At 39.2% G+C, this 25,483-nt stretch overlaps 1 protein-coding gene across 1 annotated transcript; it reads right to left on the bottom strand.

Annotated features, from left to right (window-relative positions):
• Positions 1-7,467: 7,467 nt before the first annotated feature.
• Positions 7,468-24,382, bottom strand: LOC133537086 (transcription regulator protein BACH1-like). The gene is made up of 5 exons (XM_061877947.1): positions 24,256-24,382; positions 19,673-19,922; positions 14,752-15,708; positions 14,406-14,612; positions 7,468-12,647 (listed from the first exon to the last, which is right to left on the bottom strand). The coding sequence occupies exons 2-5, from the start codon at positions 19,910-19,912 to the stop codon at positions 12,456-12,458; spliced, it is 1,596 nt and encodes a 531-aa protein (XP_061733931.1). The 5' UTR covers positions 19,913-19,922; positions 24,256-24,382; the 3' UTR covers positions 7,468-12,455.
• Between the last annotated feature and the right edge of the window lie 1,101 nt (positions 24,383-25,483).

The following is a 25,483-nucleotide window of genomic DNA, read 5'->3' as shown; positions in this document are numbered from 1 at the left end:
AAAGACAACAAATTTGATGTTCAAACTCAAACTTTATTTTTTTTTTGCAAATAATAATTAACATGGAATTTCATGGCTGCAACACGTGCCAAAGTAGTTGGGAAAGGGCATGTTCACCACTGTGTTACATCACCTTTTCTTTTAACAACACTCAAAAAACGTTTGGGAACTGAGAAAACTAATGTTGAAGCTTTGAAAGTGGAATTCTTTCCCATTCCTGTTTTATGTAGAGCTTCAGTCGTTCAACAGTCCGGGGTCTCGCTGTCGTATTTTATGCTTCATAATGCGCCACACATTTTTAATGGGAGACAGGTCTGGACTGCAGGCGGGCCAGGAAAGTACCCGCACTCTTTTTTTTACGAAGCCACGCTGTTGTAACACGTGCTGAATGGGGCTTGGCATTGTCTTGCTGAAATAAGCAGGGGCGTCCATGAAAAAGACGGCGCTTAAACAGCAGCATATGTTGTTCCAAAACCTGTATGTACCTGTCAGCATTAATGGTGCCTTAACAGATGTGTAAGTTACCCATGCCTTGGGCACTAATGCACCCCCATACCATCACAGATATTGGCTGTTGAACTTTGCATCGAAAACAGTTTGGATGGTTCGCTTCCCCTTTGGTCCGGATGACACAATGTCAAATATTTCCAAAAACAATTTGAAATGTGGACTCGTCAGACCACAGAACACTTTTCCACTTTGCATCAGTCCATCTTAGATGATCTCGGGCGCAGAGAAGACGGCGGCGTTTGTGGATTTTGTTGATAAATGGCTTTTGCTTTGCATAGTAGAGCTTTGCACTTGAAGATGTAGCGACAAACTGTATTTAGTGAAAGTGGTTTTCTGAAGTGTTCCTGAGCCCATGTGGTGATATCCTTTAGAGATTGATGTCGATTTTTGATACAGTGCCGTCTGAGGGATCGAAGGTCACGGTCATTCAATGTTGGTTTCCGGCCATGCCGCTTACGTGGAGTGATTTCTCCAGATTCTCTGAACCTTTTGATGATATTATGGACCGTAGATGTTGAAATCCATAACGTTCTTCTTAAACTGTTTGACTATTTGCTCACGCAGTTGTGGACAAAGGGGTGTACCTCGCCCCATCCTTTCTTGTAAAAGACTGAGCATTTTTTGGGAAGCTGTTTTTATACCCAATCATGGCACCCACCTGTTCCCAATTAGCCTGCACACCTGTGGGATGTTCCAAATAAGTGTTTGATAAGCATTCCTCAACTTTATCAGTATTTATTGCCACCTTTCCCAAATTCTTTGTCACGTGTTGCTGGCATTAAATTCTAAAGTTAATGATTATCTGCAACAAAAAAAAAATGTTTATCAGTTTGAACATCAAATATGTTGTCTTTGTAGAATATTCAACTGAATATGGGTTGAAAATGATTTGCAAATCATTGTATTCCGTTTATATTAACATCTAACACAATTTCCCAACTCATATGGAAACGGGGTTTGTACATACACTTGTAAATAACATAATGTCATGGCTGTCTTGAGTTTCCAATCATTTCTACTACTCTTATTTTTTTGTGATAGAGTGATTGGAGCACATACTTGTTGGTCACAAAAAACATTCATGAAGTTTGGTTCATTTATGAATTTATTATGGGTCTACTGAAAATGTGACCAAATCTGCTGGGTCAAAAGTATACACTGCGAAAACTGAAATCTAAGTAAGATTAAATATCTCAAATAAGGGTGATATTTGCTTATTTTCTGTCTGATAAGATCATTCTTCTCACTAAGCAGATTTTTATGTTAAAGTGTTTTACTTCTTTTAAGGGTTTTGGTCCGATATGATGTCAGTAAGATATTACAGCTTGTGGCTGAGATTTGATGACCTATATTGAGTAAAACATGCTTGAAACTAGAATATCAACTGATGTAAAGCAGTGTCATCAACACTCACAAGCACAAAACTACATTTTAAAGTAATCATTTCTTACTTTAAGCATGAAAAAAAAAAATCATGATGCCAAGCGCATATCAAGACAAATGGCTCTAGCATTTACTTATTTAGGAATATTTTTCAACACATTGAGCAAAAAGGTCTCTTTTTTTCTACTAAGAAAAGTGCAGTAGTTATTAGTGAGAATATACTTATTTTAAGGTATTTTGGGGTTCATTGAGATTAGCTAATTTTACTTGTTTTGGAAAGTCTTGACAAGCCAAATGTTCTTGTTTTATTGGCAGATAATGTTGCTTAGTTCAAGGAAAATACCCCTCATTTTTGTATTTTATTAATTTTGTTTTTGAACACTGACTTTTTGCAGTGTACATACAGCAATGTTAATATTTGCTTACATGTCCCTTGGCAAGTTTCACTGCAAAAAGGCGCTTTTGGTAGCCATCCACAAGCTTCTGGCAAGCTTCTGCTTGAATTTCTGACCACTCCTCTTGACAAAATTGGTGCAGTTCAACTAAATTTGTTGGTTGTCTGACATGGACTTGTTTCTTCAGCATTGTCCACACATTTAAGTCAGGACTTTGGAAAGGCCATTCTAAAACCTTCATTCTAGCCTGATTTAGCCATTCTTTTACCACTTTTGACGTGTGTTTGGGGTCATTGTCCTGTTGGAACACCCAACTGCGCCCAAGACCCAACCTCCGGGCTGATGATTTTAGGTTGTCCTGAAGAATTTGGAGGTAATCCTCCTTTTTCATTGTCCCATTTACTCTCTGTAAAGCACCAGTTCCATTGGCAGCAAAACAGACCCAGAGCATAATACTACCACCACCATGTTTAACGGTAGGAAAGGTGTTCCTGGGATTGAAGGCCTTACCTTTTCTTCTCCAAACATATTGTTGGTTATTGTGGCCAAACAGCTCATTTTTTGTTTCATCTGACCACAGAACTGTCTTCCAGAAGATCCTATCTTTGTCCACGTGATCAGCAGCAAACTTTAGACAAGCCTTAAGGTGTGGCTTCTTGAGCAATGGCTTCCTTCTTGCATGATAGCCTCTGAGTCCATGGCGATGCAAAACAGGCTTAACTGTGGACACTGACACCTGTGTTCCAACAGCTTCCAATTCATTGCAGACCAGCTTTTTGGTGGTTCTCGGATGACTCTTGATCACCCTGACCAATTTTTTCTCCGCAGCATGTGATAGATTGCATTTTCTTCCTGATCATGGCAGTGACAAAACTGTGCCATGCACTTTATACTTGCAAACAATTGTCTGCCCAGTTGCTCTTGGGACCTTAAGCTGCTTTGAAATGGCTCCAAGTGACTTTCCTGACTTGTTCAAGTCAATGATTCGTTTTTTTCAGATCTGTGCTGAGTTCCTTTGACTTCCCCATTGTCGCTTCTGTAACTGAGTCTAATGACTGCATCACATGAGCCCTATTACATGGGCTCATTTAAGTCAACAGGTGTTGTCAATCATAATCACTCACATGAAGTTAAGAGGCCATGAAGCTCATTTGATTTGATTGTAACTTTTCTACATCACCAACATTGATCATGTATGTTGCTGAATGTATACTTTTGACCCACCAGATTTGGTCACATTTTCAGTAGATCCAAAATAAATTCATAAAAGAACCAGACTTAATGAATGTTTTGTGTGACCAACAAGTATGTGCTCCAATCACTCTATCACACAAAAATAAGAGTTGTAGAAATGATTGGAAACTCAAGACAGTCATGACATTATGTTATTTACAAGTGTATGTAAACCTTCGACCACGATTGCACAGTATATAATACGTTATTATGAATATAACTACATGACATAAGTGTATAAACTTACATCATGTATATATCACATGTTATTATGAATTACTACATTACATATATAATTAGAGTGTGCACATAAAACAATGATGATGGAGATTTTTGGATGTTTTTAAAGCGCTTCATAGGCGGAATACAGCGACATTCATTACCTCAATTGTTAGCTGACTCTTGTTAGTGTTTATTTACGATTTAGAATGCATAAAAAAAATCATCTGTTCGTTAATCGGACGTATGCTAACGAGCTGCGTTCTATGACGCCCTTCTGTGTGTCTCACTTCACTGGGAGATTACGGTGGTACGACCCTCCTTCCCATAATCCTGTCAATGGAACACTCGCCTCCAAATGAAGTTGATGGAGACGGTGGCGTGCAATCAGGATACGGCCGCTAAACAGCTTACACGATTAATGTTGTGTCACTAAAAGGTCACGGACCTTATGTCGGGAATGATAGTCGAGTATTGTGTCTTTCTCCGGGTAACACGGTGACCCCTGCAGGAGAAACTTCGATATCCGTGTTGCGCAGAGTAAAACTGGCATCAGAAGTACTTGAAACTGAAGGATATTCAAATCACAGCTTGAACTAATCACAGAGAGTATTCTTGGGGGTAACTCTTTGTCTAATCTATTAGCGCCTTTGATGAGTGATTTATTTGCAAGTGGACAAACCTCCAGATGTTTTCATTAATTTATAATCCTCTTGTTTCCTAATCCTTGACAAGCAACTCCTGCTCTTCACGGGATAACGGGCGGTGTCACAGTGAAAAGTCAAGCGCAAAAACAGGAACGGCAAAGCGAACTAGAAGAGGCGATTCCTGAAAGAATTGCACGTGAATGTTCCAATAATGACAGAATGTGGTATGGATGTAAGAATAGTTTGAATGTTGGAAGGGTTTGGATTTCCAGGGAAACCGGAATTTGGTTTGGAACTTGGGAAGGTGTTGTACGTAGAAAAATGTTTCTTTGAATTTCCAGGATGAGTTGAACGCGTTGATGTTTGAATAGGTTGAGAAATGTGGGAATTGTACAACTTGGAAAATGTCCAATTCAGTTCAATGGGAACTTCCTGGAAATTTGGGGATTTTGGGAAAAGCGAGATTTAAAAAAAAAAATGATTAAGAGCATGAATGCCCTGAATGAGCTGAATTGGTTGGTATTAAAATTGTTTAAATCGGTAAAGAAATGTTGAAGTAGTAACAGTTTTTTAATTGAAAAATGGTATTACGGAATTTCGGGAAAACTGTGAATTTTTCAAGTTCTTGAATCATCTTGGTTTTTTGTCCTGATCAAGAGAAATGTTTTGACAGTGGAACGGTTGAAATGGGTTGGAAAATGTAAAAGGAGTCATCGCACATAAAAAATTTTGAAAATAAGGTTTGGGGATAAAAAAAAAGAATTCCTGGAAATCTGTTGTACGTGGAAAAGTTTTTGTTTGAATTTCCAGGATGAATTGAATGTGTTGAAGTTGGAATAGTTTGAATCGTGATAATTGTGGAACTTTGAAAGAGGGACAATTCATTTTGAATGGGGAAATTGTCCCTAAAAACTGTGAATTCTAGAAAATCTATGAATTTTTTCATCATTGTTGAAATGGAGCACACAATTCCTGCTGAATATTTTGACTTTTGAATTTGGAATGAATTGGATAAAAAATGTGGGAGCTGTGGAACCTTGAAAAATCTCCCATTCTTTTCAATAGGAAATTCATTGAAATTTGGGAATTTGGGGAAAAGTGGGAATTTTTTGGAAAATGGTAAAAACACCTTGAATGTTCTGATTGGTTGGTGTTGGAATTTTTCAAAATGGTCGAGAAACATTGATCTAGTAACATTTATAATTGAGAAATGGTACCATGGAATTCCTGGAATTTAGGGAAAACCGGGAATTTAAAAAAAAAAATTTGTTCTGATTAAGAGGAATGATTTGACAGAGGGCTGTAAAATGTGGAAGGATTAGTCGCCAAAAAAAGGGTTTGAGAAAACGGGATTTCTGGGGATTCCTAAAAAAAAATTTTACTTAAAAAAATTATAGTTTGAATGTCCAGGATGAGCGAAATATGTTGAAGATGGAATGGTTTGAATCCGTAGAAAAATGTGGAGATGGTGGAAGTTTAAAAAAACAAAAGAGGAAAAAAGAAGAAGGAGGAGGACAAGGAGAAGGAGGATGAGAAGAAGGAAGAGGAGGAGGTGAAGAAGGAGAAGAAGTAGAAGAAGAAGAAAGACAAGGAGAAGAATAAGGAGAAGGAACAGAATGAGGAGCAGAATAAGGACAAGGAGAAGAAGGAAGAGGAGGTGAAAAAGGAGAAGAATAAGGAGAAAAAGGAGGAGGAAAAGGAGAAAAAGAATGAGGAAGAGAAGGTGAAGAAAGCAAAGAAGAAGAAAGAAGGAGAAGGAGGGGAAGGAGAAGGAAAAGGAGAAGAAGAAGGAAGAGGAGGAGAAGTCCAAGAAGGAGAAGAGGAGAACAAAAAGAAGAAGAAGAAAGAGAAGGAACGTAGAGGAAGTAGGAGGATGAGTAGGAGAAGAAGAATAAAGAGAAGGAGAAACAGGAGAAGGAGAAGGAAAATAAGAAGGAGAGGGAAGAGGAAGAGAAGAAGGACAATGAAGAGGACAAGGAGGAGAAGGCAAAGAAGGAGACGAAAAAGGAGAAGGAGAAGAAGTAGGGGGATGAGTAGGAGAAGAAGAAGAATAAAGAGAAGGAGAAGGAAAAGAAGAAGAAGGAAGAGGAGAAGAAGAAGAAGGTAGAGGAGGACAAGGAGAAGGAGAAGGTGAAGAAGAAAGAGGAGGAGAAGGTGAAGAAGGAGAAGAAGAAAGAGGAGAAGGATAAAGAAAAGGAGAAGAAGTAGGAGGAGGATAGAAAGAAGAGGACAAGGAGAAGGAGTAGGAGGTGGATAAGGTGAAGAAGGAGAAGAAGAAGAAAGACAAGGAAAAGGAGTAGAAGATGGAAGAGGAGGACAATGAGGAGAAGAAGGAGGAAGAGAAGAAGGAAAAGGAGAATAAGAAAGGAGAAGTAGAAGGAGAAGAAGAATAAATAGAAGGAGAAGTTGAAGAAGAAGGAGAAGAAGAAATAGAAGGAGAAGAAGAAAAAGAATAAGGAGGAGAAGAAGAAGAAGGAGAAGAAGAAGGAGAAGAAGAAAGAAAAAGAAGGTGTAGACAACCGTAGGTGTGAATGCTTTGGAGCGTTGACACAATCCAACAACAAGAAAAAAGCAGGATTTGATGCAGAAAAGGTCTGAAAGAGATTATGCAAATGAGGACATATCCAGTTCAAGTCTTCTTTAATCTGGCCTTGTAATGACCGTTTAGGCTATTCTGATGAATTCCAGGATTGCTGCTTTCATTTTGTTTAATCTTCTAACCCTGCGGTCTTAATCAGAATTCGGAGCAGGTTTTTAATCTGGCATGAATGAGGCCGAGGATTAGCAGCCTCTGACCTTGCAGCTGCTTGCTTCTCCAATCAAGTCTCGCTTCCTCGCCACGAACACAGAGGACTCAACACGGGAGCTAAAAGACAAGCGCCTCATTTTGGAGATGGAGGGTGACTTTTCACTACTGGCAACCTTTCTTGGTCCGCACGTCCCGACTGTTGTCGTTTTTGACTTGCGGGGACCAGTTTGCAGGTTTGTGTGTGTCTTCAAGACCGAAGCGCACAGTGAGAGTGACTAACTTGCACTGACTGCCACCTACTGGTGGTGTTTCACATCAACTTTTGACATGATCTATGCAAAATTCTCTTTATTACAGTGAAAATAGATTTGCAAGTAGCATTGATACCAATAAGGGCTCTGGGTTCATGTGCAACAGTGCTTCACAAGTAGGAGAAATCAGTCTTTGTTCAATTTCCAGGCACATTTTGCTTCTATTGTGATATTATTGCATGGTGGCAGAGATTCTTACATAGCAAAAGGTTCAGTTGGTGTTAGTAAGGCTGGAACAGTTCACAAAATCCAATTGCGAGCCTATTTAGTTGTGGTTTTCAGGTTGGTTATTTTTAACACCGGAGAATATAACAGATATAAATCTAACCATTGCCGACAGGACCGTAACCAGGATGTGAAAAATAAGTCAAAACGTCGGTGGTCCAAGAAGAGCTCTGAAAGGCTGAAATCATGAGGATTCCAGCATGGTATACATTAGTGGTGTCAGAGAAACATCCAATCATTTATAAACGACCCTTTTTCTCTGGCCTGTTCAGCTAAACACACCAATAAGCGGGTTTTAGTAGCTGTTTTACAAAAGCCAAAACCACTGAAGTTGTCACGTTGTGTAAATGGTAAATAAAAAGAGAATACAATGATTTGCAAATCCTTTTCAACTTATATTCAATTGAATAGACTGCAAAGACAATATATGTAATGTTCACACTGGGAAACTTCTTTTTTTTTTTTTTTGCAAATAATCATGAACTTAGAATTTATTGTCAGCAACACATTGCAAAAATGTTGTCAGAGGGGCATTTTTACCACTGTGTTACATGGCCTTTCCTTTTAAAAACACTTAGTAAACGTTTGGGAACTGAGGAGACACATTTTTGAAGTGGAATTCTTTCCCATTCTTGCTTGATGTACAGCTTAAGTTGTTCAACAGTCTGGGGTTTTCGTTGTCGTATTTTAGGCTTCACATTGCACCACATATTTTCAACGGGAGACAGGTCTGGACCACAGGCAGGCTAGTCTAGAACCCGCACTCTTTTACTATGAAGCCACACAAGGCTTGGCATTGTCTTGCTGAAATAAGCAGGGGCGTCCATGAGAAAGACGTTGCTTGGATGACAACATACTGTATGTTGCTCCAAAACCTGTATGGACCATTCAGCATTAATGGTGCCTTCACAGATGTGTAAGTTACCCATGCCTTGGGCACTAATACACCCCCATACTGTCACAGATGCTGGCTTTTCAACTTTGTGCCTAGAACAGGGGTCGGCAACCTTTACCACTCAAATAGCCATTTTGACCCGTTTCACAAAATAAAGAAAACAATGGAAGCCACAAAACTCTTTAGAAATTTAAAATGAAATAACACTGCATACAGAGTTTCTTTTACTTTGTGCTATGTATAAACCAGGGGTCTCAGACGCGCGGCCCGCACCTTAATATGAAAATGTAACGATAGTGGGGCCCACGAGTTTTATATGAATGCCGCTTGACAGCATCACACTTGCAAACCCTCCTGAATATTCCGTGAGACTACCAAATGTCCGATCACCTATTTTCGCGAATGTTTACTGGATTTCCCTCGAACAACAATTACATGGGCGTCCTATGAAGGCGCTGCCTTTGGCGCCCTCTACAACACGTTCAATCAGCTTGCCAGCCCAGTCACATGTCGTATGAGGCTTCTGCAGATACATGCAAACGATTGCAAGGCATACTTGTTTAACAGCCATACAGGTCACACTGAGAGTGCCTGTTTAAACAACTTTAACACTGTTACTAATATGCGCCACACTGTGAACCCACACCAAATATTAGTAAGAGTGTTAAAGTTGTTTATATTACAACCCTCAGTATAACCTGTATGGCTGTTGACTAAGTATGCGTTGCAGTCACTCTCGTGTGTTAACAGAGGCTGAATGTAAAATGTGACCAGTTGGCACGCAGATCGCATGGCGTAAAAGCGGGCACGACGACATGTTGTAGAGGGGGTTAATGGCACTGCCATCACTGCACACCCTCAATATTGAAGTCCAGGTGAAAATTGTAGAATTTTATCCCCGGGTGATTTCTGAGAGAAGCACTAAAATCCAGAAACCTCCCGGAATTTAGCAGCTGAGCCACACCAAAGAGTGATCAAAGAGCCGCATGCGGCTCCGTAGCCGCGGGTTGCCGACCCCTGGCCTAGAACAATCCGGATAGTTAATTTCCTCTTTGGTCCGGAGGACACAACGTCCACAGTTTCCAGAAAGAATTTGAAAGGAACTCGTACTCGTCAGACCACAGAACACTTTTTCACTTTGCATCAGTCCATCTTTGATGAGCTTGGGCTCAGCGAAGCGTTTCTGGGTGTTGTTGATAAATGGCTTTGGCTTTGCATAGCAGAGTTTTAACTTGGACTTTCCGATGTAGCGACGAACTGTAGTTACTGATAGTTTTCTTTTAAGTGTTCCTGAGACCATGTGGTAATATCTTTCACCCATCGATGTTGCTTTTTGATGAAGTACCGCCCGAGGGATCGAAGGTCACGGGCAATCAATGTTAGTTTTTGGCCTTGCCACTCACATGCAGTGATTTCTCCAGATTCTCTGAACATTTTGATGATATTAAGGGACCGCAGATGGTAAAATCCCTAAATTCCTTGCAATAGCTAATTGCGAAATGTTGTTCTTAAACAATTTGCTCAGGCATTTGTTGACAAAGAGGTGACCCTTGCCCCATCTTTGTTTGTGAATGACAGAGCATTTCATGGAAGCTGCTTTTATACCCAATCATGGCACCCACCTTTTCCTAAATAGCCTGCACACCTGAGGGATGTTCCAAATAAGTGTTTGATGAGCATTCCTCAACTTTCTTTCAGTCTTTTTTGCCACTTGTGTCAGCTTTTTTGAAACGTTTTGCAGGCACCAAATTCCAAATGAGCTGATATTTGTGAAAAAATAACAATTTTTTACCAGTTTACCAGTCCGAACATTATTTGCAAATCCTTGTATTCTGTTTTATTTACGATTTACACAACGTACCAACTTCATTGGTTTGGGTTTTGTAATGCGGTCCCCGACAGGTTGATGGTACAGTATATACTGTAGTGTATACCAAATTTGATGATACTGTAGTGTATACCAAATTTGATGGTATATACTGTACTGCATACCAAATTTGATGGTATATATTGTAGTGTGCACCAAATTTGATGGTATATACTGAAGTGTATACTCAATTTAATGGTTTATACTGTAGTGTGTACCAAATGTGATGGTATATACTGTAGTGCAGTGGTTCTAAAATGGGGGTACGCATACCCCTGGGGGTACTTGAAGGTATGCCAAGGGTTACATGAGATTTTTTTTAATATTCTAAAAATAGCAACAATTAAACAATCATAAACTGTGAAAAGAAATACAATACAATATTCAGTGTTGACAGCTAGATTTTTTTTGGACATGTTCCATAAATATTGATGTTAAAGATTAATTTTTTTGTGAAGAAATGTTTAGAATGAAGTTGATGAATCCAGATGGAACTCTATTACAATCCCCAAAGAGGGTACTTTAAGTTGATGATTACTTCTATGTGTAGAAATCTTTATTTATAATTGAATCAGTTGTTTATTTTTCAACAAGTTTGTAGTTATTTGTATATCTTTTTTTCAAAATAGTTTAAGAAAGAACACTAGAAATGAGCAATATTTTGCACTGTTATACAATTTAATAAATCAGAAAGTGATGACATAGTGCTGTATTTACTTCTTCATCTTTTTTTTTCAACCAAAAATGCTTTGCGCTGATTAGGGGGTACTTGAATTAAAAAAAATGTTCATAGGGGTACATCACTGAAAAAAGATTGAGAACCACTGCTGTAGTGTGAAACCAATGTGATGGTATATACTGAAGTGTGTACTAAATTTGATGGTTTATATTCTACGGTGAACCAAATTTGATTGTATATACTATAGTGTGTACCAAATTTACTGGGAATCATTTTTGTAGATTTAACTCCCAATTCCAACCCTTGATGCTGAGTGCCAAGCAGGGAGGCAATGGGTCCCATTTTTTTTTAATAGTCTTTGGTATGACTCGGCCAGGGTTTTGAACTCACAAGCTACCGATCTTAGGGCAGACACTCTAATTTTCAATGTAGTTGCTTGTTTTCTGTTTTTTTTTACTATTCGCATAAATTAGCCGCACCGTTTACTGAGCCGCAGAGCTCAAAGTGTAGAGAAAAAATGTGCCTCTTACAAACCGAAATTGACGGTAAATGATTGTTGATCAATGATTGGGGACGGCATGGCGCTGTTGGGAGAGTGGCCGTGCCAGCAACCTGAGGGTTCCTGGTTCAATCCCCACCTTCTACCAACCTCGTCACGTCCGTTGTGTCCTTGAGCAAGACACTTCACCCTTGCTCCTGGTGGGTCGTGGTTAGCGCCTTGCATGGCAGCTCCCTCCATCAGTGTGTGAATGTGAGAGTAAATGGGTGAATGTGGAAATAGTGTCCAAGCGCTTTGAGTACCCTGAAGGTAGAAAAGCGCTATACAAGTGTAACCCATTTACCATATCAACCAACCCCTTGACATCATTTCGACAATGTTTGACATGTACAAAAAAAAAACCATTTCAATACTTGTGATCCGTAACTTCAGTCGGGACGGCAGGAGACAATAATTCAGAAGTCACAACGCCATGGACGCTTCACTACTCCCGCCTGTCGTCTGTCACGTCGGGCAGTGCGCATGATCGGAACTTCACAAAAACACGCTCCTCATAGAATCTTAAAACATTAAAAAAACACGATCTGAAGTCAGGTTCCGATTTGGTTTCATGAACCGTTCCATCCCTGGTTAGTGCTAATTTGGTGATGCAATAATACAGTGCTGGACAAGACAAGCGGAACAATTTTCCCTGAGAAATGCAACAATTATTGGTCATGACCCTGAGAGGGAACATACTGTACATGTTGCTGTTGATTCAAGGTACAGCAGAAGCAAGAAGTTGGGATGGAAGTCTCTGGACAGCATGACAACCTTTTTAATGTCCATCCTGCTAAGAGCCACTTACTTCTGGTCATGGGCACGCTGCGGCCAGGTGGGGACATCCGGAGCGGAGAGCTTGGCCAGGACCTGCAGGTGGTCCTGGTCCGGAGTCAACTCCAGGCTTTTGCACAAGCTGCACAGACTCTGACGGCTCTCCTCCAGGTTCTGCTCCAGGTCCGCTCGCTCCTGAAGAAGCTTCTCTTTCTCACATTTCTGGAATAACATCAGGATTAATGACATTGACATGAACGTACAGGTGACAACCTGCTGCTCACGCTGTAAGCAATAGCACTTGTAGTTCTATGAAGGGAGCCGTTCCAAAGACCAGCTTGTTATTTTACCGGAAGTTCGTTTTTTTTTACTTTTCTCATCAAAGAAACAATCACTCGAATCAGTTGAAGATGTAAATTCGAATAATTTAATTTACAGAAATATAACTAATTGATCCAATTTTTGTTGTGTTTTCATTGTAAATATTTCCATGCTTTGACAGCTTGAATTTTCCCTCATTTAAAAAAATGTGTATTTTAACAGTGTAGAAAAAATTCACTACTAATAAGTAATCTTTTTTGTTAAAAATTCCTTACCGTAATATCTGGGGGGGTTTTTTGGTATATTTTAATTTTAGTTTTTTTTTTATTCAATTTGTGTACTTACTAGAAATGTCCGATAATATCGTACTGCCGATATTACCGGCCGATAAATGCTTTAAAATGTAATATCGGAATTTATCGGTATCGGTTTCAAAAAGTAAAATTTATGACTTACAACATAAACACAACAGAACAAATACCCAGAATCCCTTGCAGCACTAACTCTTCCGGGATGCTAATGAACCTGAAAAGTGAATTCAAATAAAAACAAAATTTACATAATAACAATTACAATTTTTAAAATATATACATTTATTTCAAACGTTTTACTCGTAAACGTATACACATGTATTTTTTTCCCATCATGCTTTGTAATAGATTTAAATGGGTGTAATTTAGTTGTTTTTTTTATAGTGAATGACGTTTTTTTATAATGTCCACGAAGTTCAGTGAGCAAGTTCTGTTATGTGTGTTTACATTTTGTGTTGGTTGCATTTCAATTGTTATTTTTTCCTTGCACCATGAGTATGTCGTTGTGGCTTGTGCAGCCCTTTGAGACACTCGTGATTTATGGCATTATAATTAAACTGTGATTGATTGATAGGGAAGGTCATTTGCTTTGGGTCATAAATAATGCAGCGCATAATTCCATTTAAGGCATAATTAAAGGTTATTTACCTGAACTACTCACGTTGTCCATAAGCATCAAAATTGTCAGAATATTAAAATTAATGCCATCTCCTTGTGGGTAGAGTTCCTTATTAAACTCATTAAGTCAAGTTGAAGTCGCACTTGGCTGGCGGTCGATAGTCTGGATAACCAAATCAAAGTCAAATTTCGAAGCATGTCGTTCCCAGAGTGGGATGCATCTGTGTTGGTTGAAATCTTATTTTATTTTTTTGCACCATGACTAGGGAAGGTTGTTTGCTTTGGGTCATAGAAGTGAATGTTGCTCATAGTTTCATTCAGAGCATTGTTAAAGGTCATTGACCTGAATGAGTTGTCCAATATATGATGACATGGTAGCAGCATCAAAATTGTCAGCTCGGTTGGTAGAGTGGCTGTGCCAGCAACTTGAGGGTTGCAGGTTCGATTCCCGCTTGTGCCATCCTAGTTACTGCAGTTGTGTCCTTGGGCAAGGCACTTTACCCACCTGCTCCCAGTGCCACCCACACTGGTTTAAATGTAACTTAGATATTGGGTTTCACTATGTAAAGCGCTTTGAGTCACTTGAGAAAAGCGCTATATAAATATAATTCACTTCATTAAAATGAACAGCTCCTTAAATGAGCCATTTAAAAGACTTGATTCATTCGTGAATGCTATTTGTTGATTGTTGGACCTTGGCGGAGGTCTGCGTTACTTCCACGACACTTACTAAAATTTTGATTTCCCCATCTAGCTGGTGTATGCTTTCCATCTTCCTCTTCCTGCACCGCTGCGCCGCCGCGCGGTTCTTACAGCGCCGACGGATGTCGTGGACAAACTCCAGTTGCTCCGGGGTCATGTGATTGTGCTTGAGAAGCTGCTGGAAGGCACTGCGGCTCAGCGCCGAGATGTGCTCCACCGGGAATGGAAGCTGAATCTGGAGAGAGCGCGGGGACAGTCATTAGTCATTTGGACCAACGTCTCCTGAGAAGCAGCGTCCTCTGCAATGGAGGACGAGTCTGAGGACGCGGTTTCCCGGGATTATGAAAACGTGCGGTTAGGAATGTGAGTCGGACCTCTGCAGCTCTCCTGTTGTTCGCTTCTGTATCTCCATCTGTGTCCACGTCGGACTCCTCGCCCGAGTGGAGGGAGGACACGCACGGGCTCTTCTCTGACTGCGACAGCGTGTCGGTGCGGGAGTGCGGGTCGTCACCTGTGCCAAGTTCCCGGAGGAAGGGACAGTCCGACGGATTGGAGCTGAGGTCCAGCTGTTTCAGCCAATGAAATTCCGAGGCTTTGTCCGGATTGCTTTGGTCCACAGAGTCTAAAGAGGGAAGAGTCTGAGACTGAGACTGGCACAAGTCAGACCAAAACCCCTTGGCCAGATGTTCGGCCACTTCCCTCTCCTCTCTGCTCCTCTCTGGGAATCCCTGGTCTTTGTCCGACTGGTTTCCTTCTAACAAATGAGTGCACGCGTCTGAGTTGAGAGGACAAGAAACGAGGCCGCGGTCCGGGTTCATGCTGAGACTTTTCACGGCGTCTTCAACTACTGGCTCCATCAGGTCTTGAGGATCCATGGCCTGACATGGCAACCCGCAGTCGCTCAGACTTAACTGGTTTTGACTGCAGACGTCTTCCACGGCCAAACACATCTGAGAATGAGGATCTGCTGAGTCCGGGTCAGGCAAAGACAACATGGGACAAACAGGACTAGCAGACAACTCCAGAGGTAAGGAGGGAATCGAAGGGCCGCAGGACTCCAAACAGAAGTCATCTTCTCTGCCACGGGTCGGACCTGCGGGGTACAGAGGTGCGAAGTCGGATTGCGACTTCCGACAGCTGACTCTCTGTTTGCCCTCTTGCGACTTCGGCTCGGAAAACTTCGGGATGAGGAAATCGAAGCATGCCGACTCCAGGTTGCGAAATCCCAGAAATTTTGCGCAGCTTTGAACAGCCTGGATGTTTTCTTGGGTGAAGAGCAACGTGGACGTGTAGGCAAACTGCAGCAGGGGTTCGAAGCCATGCACCGTCACCTGTGGCACAAGGAGTGGACCATTGTTAGAAAAGTATGATACATTGTTGATGCACCTTCGACAGCAATTAGAGCCTCAAGTCTTTTTGATTACGATGCCACAAGCTTGGCACACCTATCTTTGGGCACTTTCTTTCATTCCTTTTTGCAGCACTTCTCAAGCTCCATCAGGTTAGATGGGAAGGGTTTTCATCCAGAAGGTCTCTGTACATTGCTGCAGTCATCTTAGTCTAGTCAGGGAGGTGGTCACTTGTCAGAGCTACAGCATTCCTCTGTGGAGAGAGGAGAACCTTCCAGAAGGACAATCCACCAATCGGGCCTGTATGGTAGAGTGCCAGACGGAAGACATTTCTTGGTAAACAGCTTGCCAAAATGAACCTGAAAGACTCTCAGACCATGAGAAACTAAATTATCTGGTCTGGTGAGACAACGTTTGAAGTCTTTGGTGTGAATGTTTGGAGGAAACCAGGCACCGCTCATCACTAAGACAATACCATCCCTCCAGTGAAGCCTTCTGGTGGCAGCATAAAGCTGTGGGGATGGTTTTCAGCAGCAGGCCCTGAGAGACTAGTGAGGATAGAGGGAAAAATAAAAGCAGCAATGTACAGAGACATCCTGGATGAAAACCAACACTTTCCATACAACCTGATGGAGTTTGAGAGGTGCTCCAAGTAACCTATAGCCTAGCATGTTTATCTTTTTTAAATAACTTTAGTAAAAGAGCAAAAATTGTGTGCTTCTTAGAGGACATTTAGTTAACTGGATGTCCAGCAGGACTGCTTGTATCCCACATGATATCACAAACAAGTAAATATGCTGCAGGACTGCTTGTATTGCATATGATATCACACAAAAGTAAACATGCTGCAGGACTGCTTGTATCTCACTTGATATCACACAAAAGTAAACATGCTGCAGGACTGCTTGTATCTCACTTGATATCATACACAAGTAAACACCCTGCAGGACTGCTTGTATCGCACATGATACCACACACAAATAAACACGCTGCAGGAATGCTTGTATCCCACATGATATCACAAACAAGTAAACATGCTGCAGGACTGCTTGTATTGCATATGATATCACACAAAAGTAAACATGCTGCAGGACTGCTTGTATCTCACTTGATATCATACACAAGTAAACACCCTGCAGGACTGCTTGTATCGCACATGATACCACACACAAATAAACACGCTGCAGGAATGCTTGTATCCCACATGATATCACAAACAAGTAAACATGCTGCAGGACTGCTTGTATTGCATATGATATCACACAAAAGTAAACATGCTGCAGGACTGCTTGTATCTCACTTGATATCATACACAAGTAAACACCCTGCAGGACTACTTGTATCGCACATGATACCACACACAAATAAACACGCTGCAGGACTGCTTGTATCGCACATGATATCACACACAAATAAACATGCTGCAGGTATGCTTGTTGCTTGTATCGCACATGCTATCACACAAATGTAAACACCCTGCAGGACTACTTGTATTACACATGATATCACACACAAGTAAACACTTTACAGGACTGTTTGTATCGCAGAGGATATCACACACAAGTAAAAACCCTGCAAGACTGCTTGTATCGCAAATGATATCACACACAAGTAAACACACTGCAGGACTGCTTATATCGCACATGATATCACACAAAAGTAAACATGCTGCAGGACTGCTTGTATCTCACTTGATATCATACACAAGTAAACACCCTGCAGGACTGCTTGTATCGCACATGATACCACACACAAATAAACACGCTGCAGGAATGCTTGTATCCCACATGATATCACAAACAAGTAAACATGCTGCAGGACTGCTTGTATTGCATATGATATCACACAAAAGTAAACATGCTGCAGGACTGCTTGTATCTCACTTGATATCACACAAAAGTAAACATGCTGCAGGACTGCTTGTATCTCACTTGATATCATACACAAGTAAACACCCTGCAGGACTGCTTGTATCGCACATGATACCACACACAAATAAACACGCTGCAGGAATGCTTGTATCCCACATGATATCACAAACAAGTAAACATGCTGCAGGACTGCTTGTATTGCATATGATATCACACAAAAGTAAACATGCTGCAGGACTGCTTGTATCTCACTTGATATCATACACAAGTAAACACCCTGCAGGACTGCTTGTATCGCACATGATACCACCCACAAATAAACACGCTGCAGGAATGCTTGTATCCCACATGATATCACAAACAAGTAAACATGCTGCAGGACTGCTTGTATTGCATATGATATCACACAAAAGTAAACATGCTGCAGGACTGCTTGTATCTCACTTGATATCATACACAAGTAAACACCCTGCAGGACTGCTTGTATCGCACATGATACCACACACAAATAAACACGCTGCAGGAATGCTTGTATCCCACATGATATCACAAACAAGTAAATATGCTGCAGGACTGCTTGTATTGCATATGATATCACACAAAAGTAAACATGCTGCAGGACTGCTTGTATCTCACTTGATATCATACACAAGTAAACACCCTGCAGGACTACTTGTATCGCACATGATACCACACACAAATAAACACGCTGCAGGACTGCTTGTATCGCACATGATATCACACACAAATAAACATGCTGCAGGTATGCTTGTTGCTTGTATCGCACATGCTATCACACAAATGTAAACACCCTGCAGGACTACTTGTATTACACATGATATCACACACAAGTAAACACTTTACAGGACTGTTTGTATCGCAGAGGATATCACACACAAGTAAAAACCCTGCAAGACTGCTTGTATCGCAAATGATATCACACACAAGTAAACACACTGCAGGACTGCTTATATCGCACATGATACCCAAAACAAGTAAAATGCTGCAGGACTGCTTGTAGCGCACATGATATCACACACAAGTAAACACACTGCAGGACTGCTTGTATCTCACATGATATCACACACAGTTAATCACGCACATGATACCCAAAACAAGTAAACACGCTGCAGGACTGCTTGTGTCTCACTTGATATCATACACAAGTAAACACCCTGCAGGACTGCTTGTATCGCACATGATACCCAAAACAAGTAAACACGCTGCAGGACTGCTTGTGTCTCACTTGATATCATACACAAGTAAACACCCTGCAGGACTGCTTGTATCGCACATGATACCCAAAACAAGTAAACACGCTGCAGGACTGCTTGTATCGCACATGATATCACACACAAGTAAACACCCTGCAAGACTGCTTGTATCTCACATGATATAACACACAAGTAAACACTCTGCAGGACTGCTTGTATCGCACATGATACCCAAAACAAGTAAACATGCTGCAGAACTGCTTGTATCGCACATGATATCACACACAAGTAAACACACTGCAGGACTGCTTGTATCTCACATGATATCACACACAAGTAAACACTTTGCAGGACTGTTTGTATCGCAGAGGATATCACACACAAGTAAAAACCCTGCAAGACTGCTTATATCGCACATGATACCCAAAACAAGTAAAATGTTGCAGGACTGCTAGTAGCGCACATGATATCACACACAAGTAAACACACTGCAGGACTGCTTGTATCTCACATGATATCACACACAGTTAATCACGCTGCAGGACTGCTTGTATCGCACATGATATCACACGCACACACTAGTAAACATGCTGCAGGACTGCTTGTTCCCTTACATGATATCACACACAAGTAAACATGCTACAGGACTGCTTGTATCGCACAGGATATCACACATTTTACATGCAAGCCCATATAATCTTTGCTGAAGCTAAAAAGGAGAGATGTGGAGTTAGTAAAAGACTATGATGGTGCCAGTTGGATTTTGGAGCAAATAGTTTCATCAATAGTTGATCCGACAGTTCCTTTCAGCACATACTAGTTTCCCAAGAGAGCTGTGGATCCAAGGAGGCGGACACTGACCTCCAGAGGCAGGGCGACCACGGCACTAAGCTTGGCGTCGCCAGCCACGCAGCCCTGGAAGTAGTCGCTGCAGGACGCCAGGACGCACGAGTGGGCCCGGAAGCTGCGGTCCTCCACCACCACGGTCAGGTCGCACAGGATGTCCCGCCTCCTCTGCTCGTCCAGACAGTGCAACAGGCGAGCGCTATGCACGGCTGACTGGAAGGTGAACACCGAGGTGCACCGGCCTTGGAGGAACATGGTCGACTCTCTAAACAAAAGTCCCGGTCAAGAGTCAGAGCATTAGGAAGAGCTCTCGATGTGATGCCGCGCACCACCACAATAGTAAACATATTGTCAAATGGTAGTATCTCTGCACATGATCATTTCACTGGCTCAGTGATTCTTAAACTGTGGTACACCGGCTCCATCTAGTGGTACGCCAGAGAATGCCATTTTCCTATATTCACACACAGTGTTACTGTTCAAACAGTGGCCAAAAATATTAAATAAACTTTCTAAATAAAACCTCTTTCTTGTTTTCAATGAATACTTGGGCCTACCACGCTACTGTGTTTTAATGCTGTCATTATGGTGGTACTTGATAATTGATAAATACTACACTAACAAGGGATGGGTCAAATGCAGAGGACAAATTTCGCCCCACCTAGTGTGTGTGTGACAATCATTGGTACTTTAACTTTAACTAATGTATTTTAATGTTGTCATAATGGTTGTACTTGATGAATACTTAGGTCTACTACACTTCTGTATTTTAATGTTGTCATTATGGTGGTACTTAATGAATACTTAGGTCTACTACACTACTGTATTTTAATGTTGTCATTATGGAGGTACTTTAATACATAGGTCTACTACACTACTGTATTTTAATGTCCTTATGGTGGTACTTGATAAATACTTAGGTCTACTACACTACTGTATTTTAATGTTGTCATTATGGTGGTACTTAATGAATACTTAGGTCTACTACACTACTGTATTTTAATGTTGTCATCATGGTGGTACTTAATGAATACTTAGGTCTACTACACTACTGTAGTTTAATGTTGTCATTATGGTGGTACTTCATGAATACTTAGGTCTAATACATTACTGTATTTTAATGATGTCATTATGGTGGTACTCAATGAATACTTAGGTCTACTATATTACTGGATTTTAATGATGTCATTATGGTGGTACTTGATGAATACTTAGGTCTACTACACTACTATACTTTAATGTTGTCATTATGGTGGTACTTAATGAATACTTAGGTCTACTACATTACTGTATTTTAATGATGTCATTATGGTGGTACTTGATGAATACTTAAGTCGACTACACTACTGTATTTTAATGTTGTCATTATGGTGGTACTTAATGAATACTTAAGTCTACTACACTACTGTATTTTAATGTTGTCATTATGGTGGTACTTAATGAATACTTAGGTCTACTACATTACTGTATTTTAATGATGTGATTATGGTGGTACTTTAATACATAGGTCTACTACACTACTGTATTCCAATGGTGTCATTATTGTTGCACTTAATGAATACTTAGGTCTACAACACTACTGTATTTTAATGTTGTCATTATGGTGGTACTTAATAAATACTTGGGTCTACTACACTTTTGTATTTTAACTCCAAAATTCCATTCCATGTTTTTATTTTGTGATCAAAAAACACAATTAAATTCGATCCAAGTACCTCCCGTTCGTTCGATTTCGAATTCTCAAATGCAAATAAAAAAACATTTGTTTCTAATTTTTATTTCTGAAAGAAAAGTTAGACAACTATTTAATGACACTTTTTAAAAACGACAACCGCTAAACAAAGGTCTTGGCGTCATGCTACAAACATGCTAAAAGCCAAAGTTCAATTTGTCATCACACAGATAAACACGCATTTTTGATTAACATGAATTGGAAATATTTGTGTTTATGTAAAAAAAATACAAATCCGTAAAAAGAAAACGTCAGTGTACCTCCCGTTGGTTCTATTTCCAATTCTGAGAGACAAATCAAAAAAACTAAATTAGGGCCGTTTTTCGATTTTTATTATGTAAGCAGATTTGAAAACAAACAAAAAAGGGTTGATTTTCGTTAAAATATTGCCATAATTTTTTTTGTCCTGTTTTGTTTTCATGGATTTTTATTTTTCTAGATAAACACACAAATTCCAATTCATGTTAATCCAAAATGTGTATTAATCTGTGTGATGACAAATTGAACCGGAAGCAGTATTTTGGCTTTTCCTTGGCATTTAGCATGTTTTTAGCATAATGCTAACATCTTTTTTCAGCAGGAGTCCTAATGTCCTTTTAAAAAAGTGTCAATAAATAGTTGTCCAACTTTTGTTTCAGAAATGAAAATAGAAAAAATGGCCCGAAGTTTGTTTTTTGTTTTGCATTTAAAAATTTATCACACAGATAAATATAAATGTTTGCATTTTGGATGAACATATATTGGATTTTGTATTTATCTGTAAAAATAAATGTTTTTTTTGTTTTGCATTTAAGAATTGGAAATAGAATACAAATAGGTACACGGACCTAAAATATTGCTTCTGGTTCAATATGTGATCACACAGATAAACACGCATTTTTGCATTTTGGATGAACATATATTCAATTTTTGTATTTATCTGGAAAAATAAAAATCCATAAAAAGGAAAACAGCACAAAATCCAATTTGATGGCAATATTTTAATGAAAGTCAACCCTTTTTTTGTGTGTTTTCAAATCTGCCATATATAATAAAAAACGAAAATCAGCCCTAATTTCCTTTTTTGATTTGCATTTAAGAATTGGAATTTGAATGTGTCAGATTTGTGTCATAAAAAACAACAGTAAAAATATTTTAACAAATTTACAAAAATATGTAATTCCATGAAAAAATAATAATACTTTGACACTTTTTGTAACAAGCTATTGCTGTCTCATTGTAACATTTTTTTCAAAATATATCAAAATATCCCACACATATTTAAGACTTTTTAAGTTTTATTTACACTTTCTTTTCGAATTTTTTCTCTTTGTCTTACATTTTGTCCCCCAAGACAATATGTTGTGGGTCAACAAAACTCCAGCTGCGGGCCACGAAGGGCACCCGGGCTGCACTTTCGACACACCCTAAAGTAAAGTTTTGATTGTTTATGCCAGGGGTCACCAACGCATTGCTCGCGGGCACCAGGTAGCCCGTAAGGAGCAGATGAGTAGCCCGCTGGCCTGTTCTAAAAATAGCTCAAATAGCAGCACTTACCAGTGAGCTGCCTCTATTTTTTAAATTGTATTTATTTACTAGCACGGTGGTCTCGCTTTGCTTGACATTTTTAATTCTAAGAGAGACAAAACTCAAATAGAATTTGAAAATCCAAGAAAATATTTTAAAGACTTAGTCTTCACTTGTTTAAATAAATTCATTTATTTTTTTACTTTGATTCTTATAACTTTCAGAAAGACAATTTTATAGAAAAAATACAACCTTAAAAATGATTTTAGGATTTTTAAACAAATATACCTTTTTACCTTTTAAATTCTCTTATTTCCTGAAAATTTAAATCAACGTTCAAGTAAATTTTCTTTTTTTTGTAAAGAATAATAAATACATTTGAATTTAATTCTTAATTTTAGCTTCTGTATTTTCGACGAAGAATTGTGAAATATTTCTTCAAACTTACGATTAAATTTCAAAACCATTGTTAGAAATATAACTTATTCCAATTTGTTATATATTCTAACAAAGTGCAGATTGGATTTGAATTTTTTTTAAAACATGTCATCAAAATTATAAAATTAATCTTAATCAGGAAAAATTACTAATGATGTTCCATAAATTATTTTTTTAGTTTTCTCAAAATGATTCGAATTAGCTAGTTTTTCTCTTCTTTTTTTCCGGCTGAATTTTGAATTTTAAAGAGTCGAAATATATTTATAAAAATATCTATCTGTTTCTATATATATTTATTGTGAGAAATCATTATGATGATCAGTGTTTCCACAAAGATAAATATCTTAATTATTAATAATAACATAAACTTAAAGGTAAAATGAGCAAATTGACTATTTCTGGCAATTTATTTAAGTGTGTATCAAACTGGTAGCCCTTCGCATTATTCAGCACCCAAGTAGTAGGTAGCTCTTGGTTTCAAAAAGGTTGGTGACCCCTGGTTTATGCTATAACTTACATTGTTTCGATTGTATTTTAAACTGAATTATTTAAAAAATAAAACGACATAAATCTGCTGGTCCTGGTTATTAGCACGAATGTGACTTTTAAGCGAGTTTAAAAATGCTGACTCATGTTTGGCCAACTTTGCAAACACGGCAGAAAAAAGTCAAATCCGAGGTTTACAACGCGTGGGTTCAGTTTGTCACGGAATATTTAAAAATCTTCATTAAACATAATGTAATTGTTTTTTTAAGTCAGTGAAATTATTAACATGAAGCTTGTAGTTTAGGCCAGGCCGTTATCGTTTTTGACTGAACGTTAGCACGAACGAGCACATTTTGTAAAGTTTGGTCAGAAAAATTAACAGATGTACGATAGAAGTAGTAAAAGTAAGAATAATACACGTCGTGTAAGTACCAACCTTCTGTGTCAGCTCCTTAAAAGTACCATTTGTGTAGTTTGGTTCGAGGCGAATCTGCTCATCCGGAACCAGAGTCAGCAAAAGCAGAAGCAACGTGTGCGCATGCGCAAGAGGCACTTATCAAAACATGCATAGAACTCAGGGAGCCGCAGCTCGAGGAGCCCTTCATAAAAGTGGCTCGTTATTGTTTTTTATTTGAAATTCATTTTATATATATATATTTTTTTTTTAAGAAACAAAAAAAAACTCTATTAGCCGTTTTCACAGCGAAAAGGTTTGTACATGAAAAATACTGAAACCAATACAATGTACGTCCATCCATCCATCTTCTTTCGCTTATCCGAGGTCGGGTCGCGGGGGCAGCAGCCTAAGTAGGGAAGCCCAGACTTTCCTCTCTCCAGCCACTTCGTCCAGCTCTTCCTGGAAGATCCTGAGGCGTTCCCAGGCCAGCCGGGAGAAATAGTCTTACAATGTAGGTCATCATACACTAATATTAAAAAAAATAAATCAACATATAAGCTTTGTATTACAGGTAAAAAAGCAACATGAATTAATTCCTGTTCACTTTCATAATGGTTTTGTATTTATTTAATAGAAAATTACCTAATTTCTGTTCACTTTCATTATGTTTTTTCATTTATTTATGTGACTTGTGCTCTAGTCTAAAGCACGGGTCCACAACCTTTTTTTTGCACCACAGACAGATTTAATGTAGGCATTATTTTCGGGAAACGGCTTCCCACTTGTGAAAAATACCACTCACTATAACCCTGGGCTTGTTTCTTTGCAATGAAATGCTGATGGAAGTCAGCGTCTGGCTACAATCTGTCACATTTATATTTGATATCTTCATTAAAGTGCATTGTATCATCTCACAAAGTTATGACAAATGGCAACTTACTGTGAGGGGTTTTATTTTTTAATCTAATCTATAAACAAGCTCATTGGTGTGTCTAGTGCATAGATGTCAATCTCAAGGCCTGCAGGCCAGATCTGGCCCTTCACGTTATTTTATATGGCCCGCAAAAGCCTGGAAATAATGTGTGTCAATAAAATACCTTTTATTTTCTTTCTTAATAAAGGTATTAGGGCTTTTTTCTAGTTTGAGAGAGGTAACGAATAGTGTCCGATATTGCAAGAAATATCATCTAACTTTGTTGGTCAAAATCCAAATAAATATTTAAAAATCTGCTTAACTTTTGGTTTCGAAGCAAGTTATCCATCAAAT

This window comes from Nerophis ophidion, linkage group LG18 (genome assembly GCF_033978795.1).
Source record: "Nerophis ophidion isolate RoL-2023_Sa linkage group LG18, RoL_Noph_v1.0, whole genome shotgun sequence".
Classification (NCBI taxonomy): Eukaryota; Metazoa; Chordata; class Actinopteri; order Syngnathiformes; family Syngnathidae; genus Nerophis; species Nerophis ophidion.
This window is presented reverse-complemented; position numbering and strand designations above follow the sequence as displayed.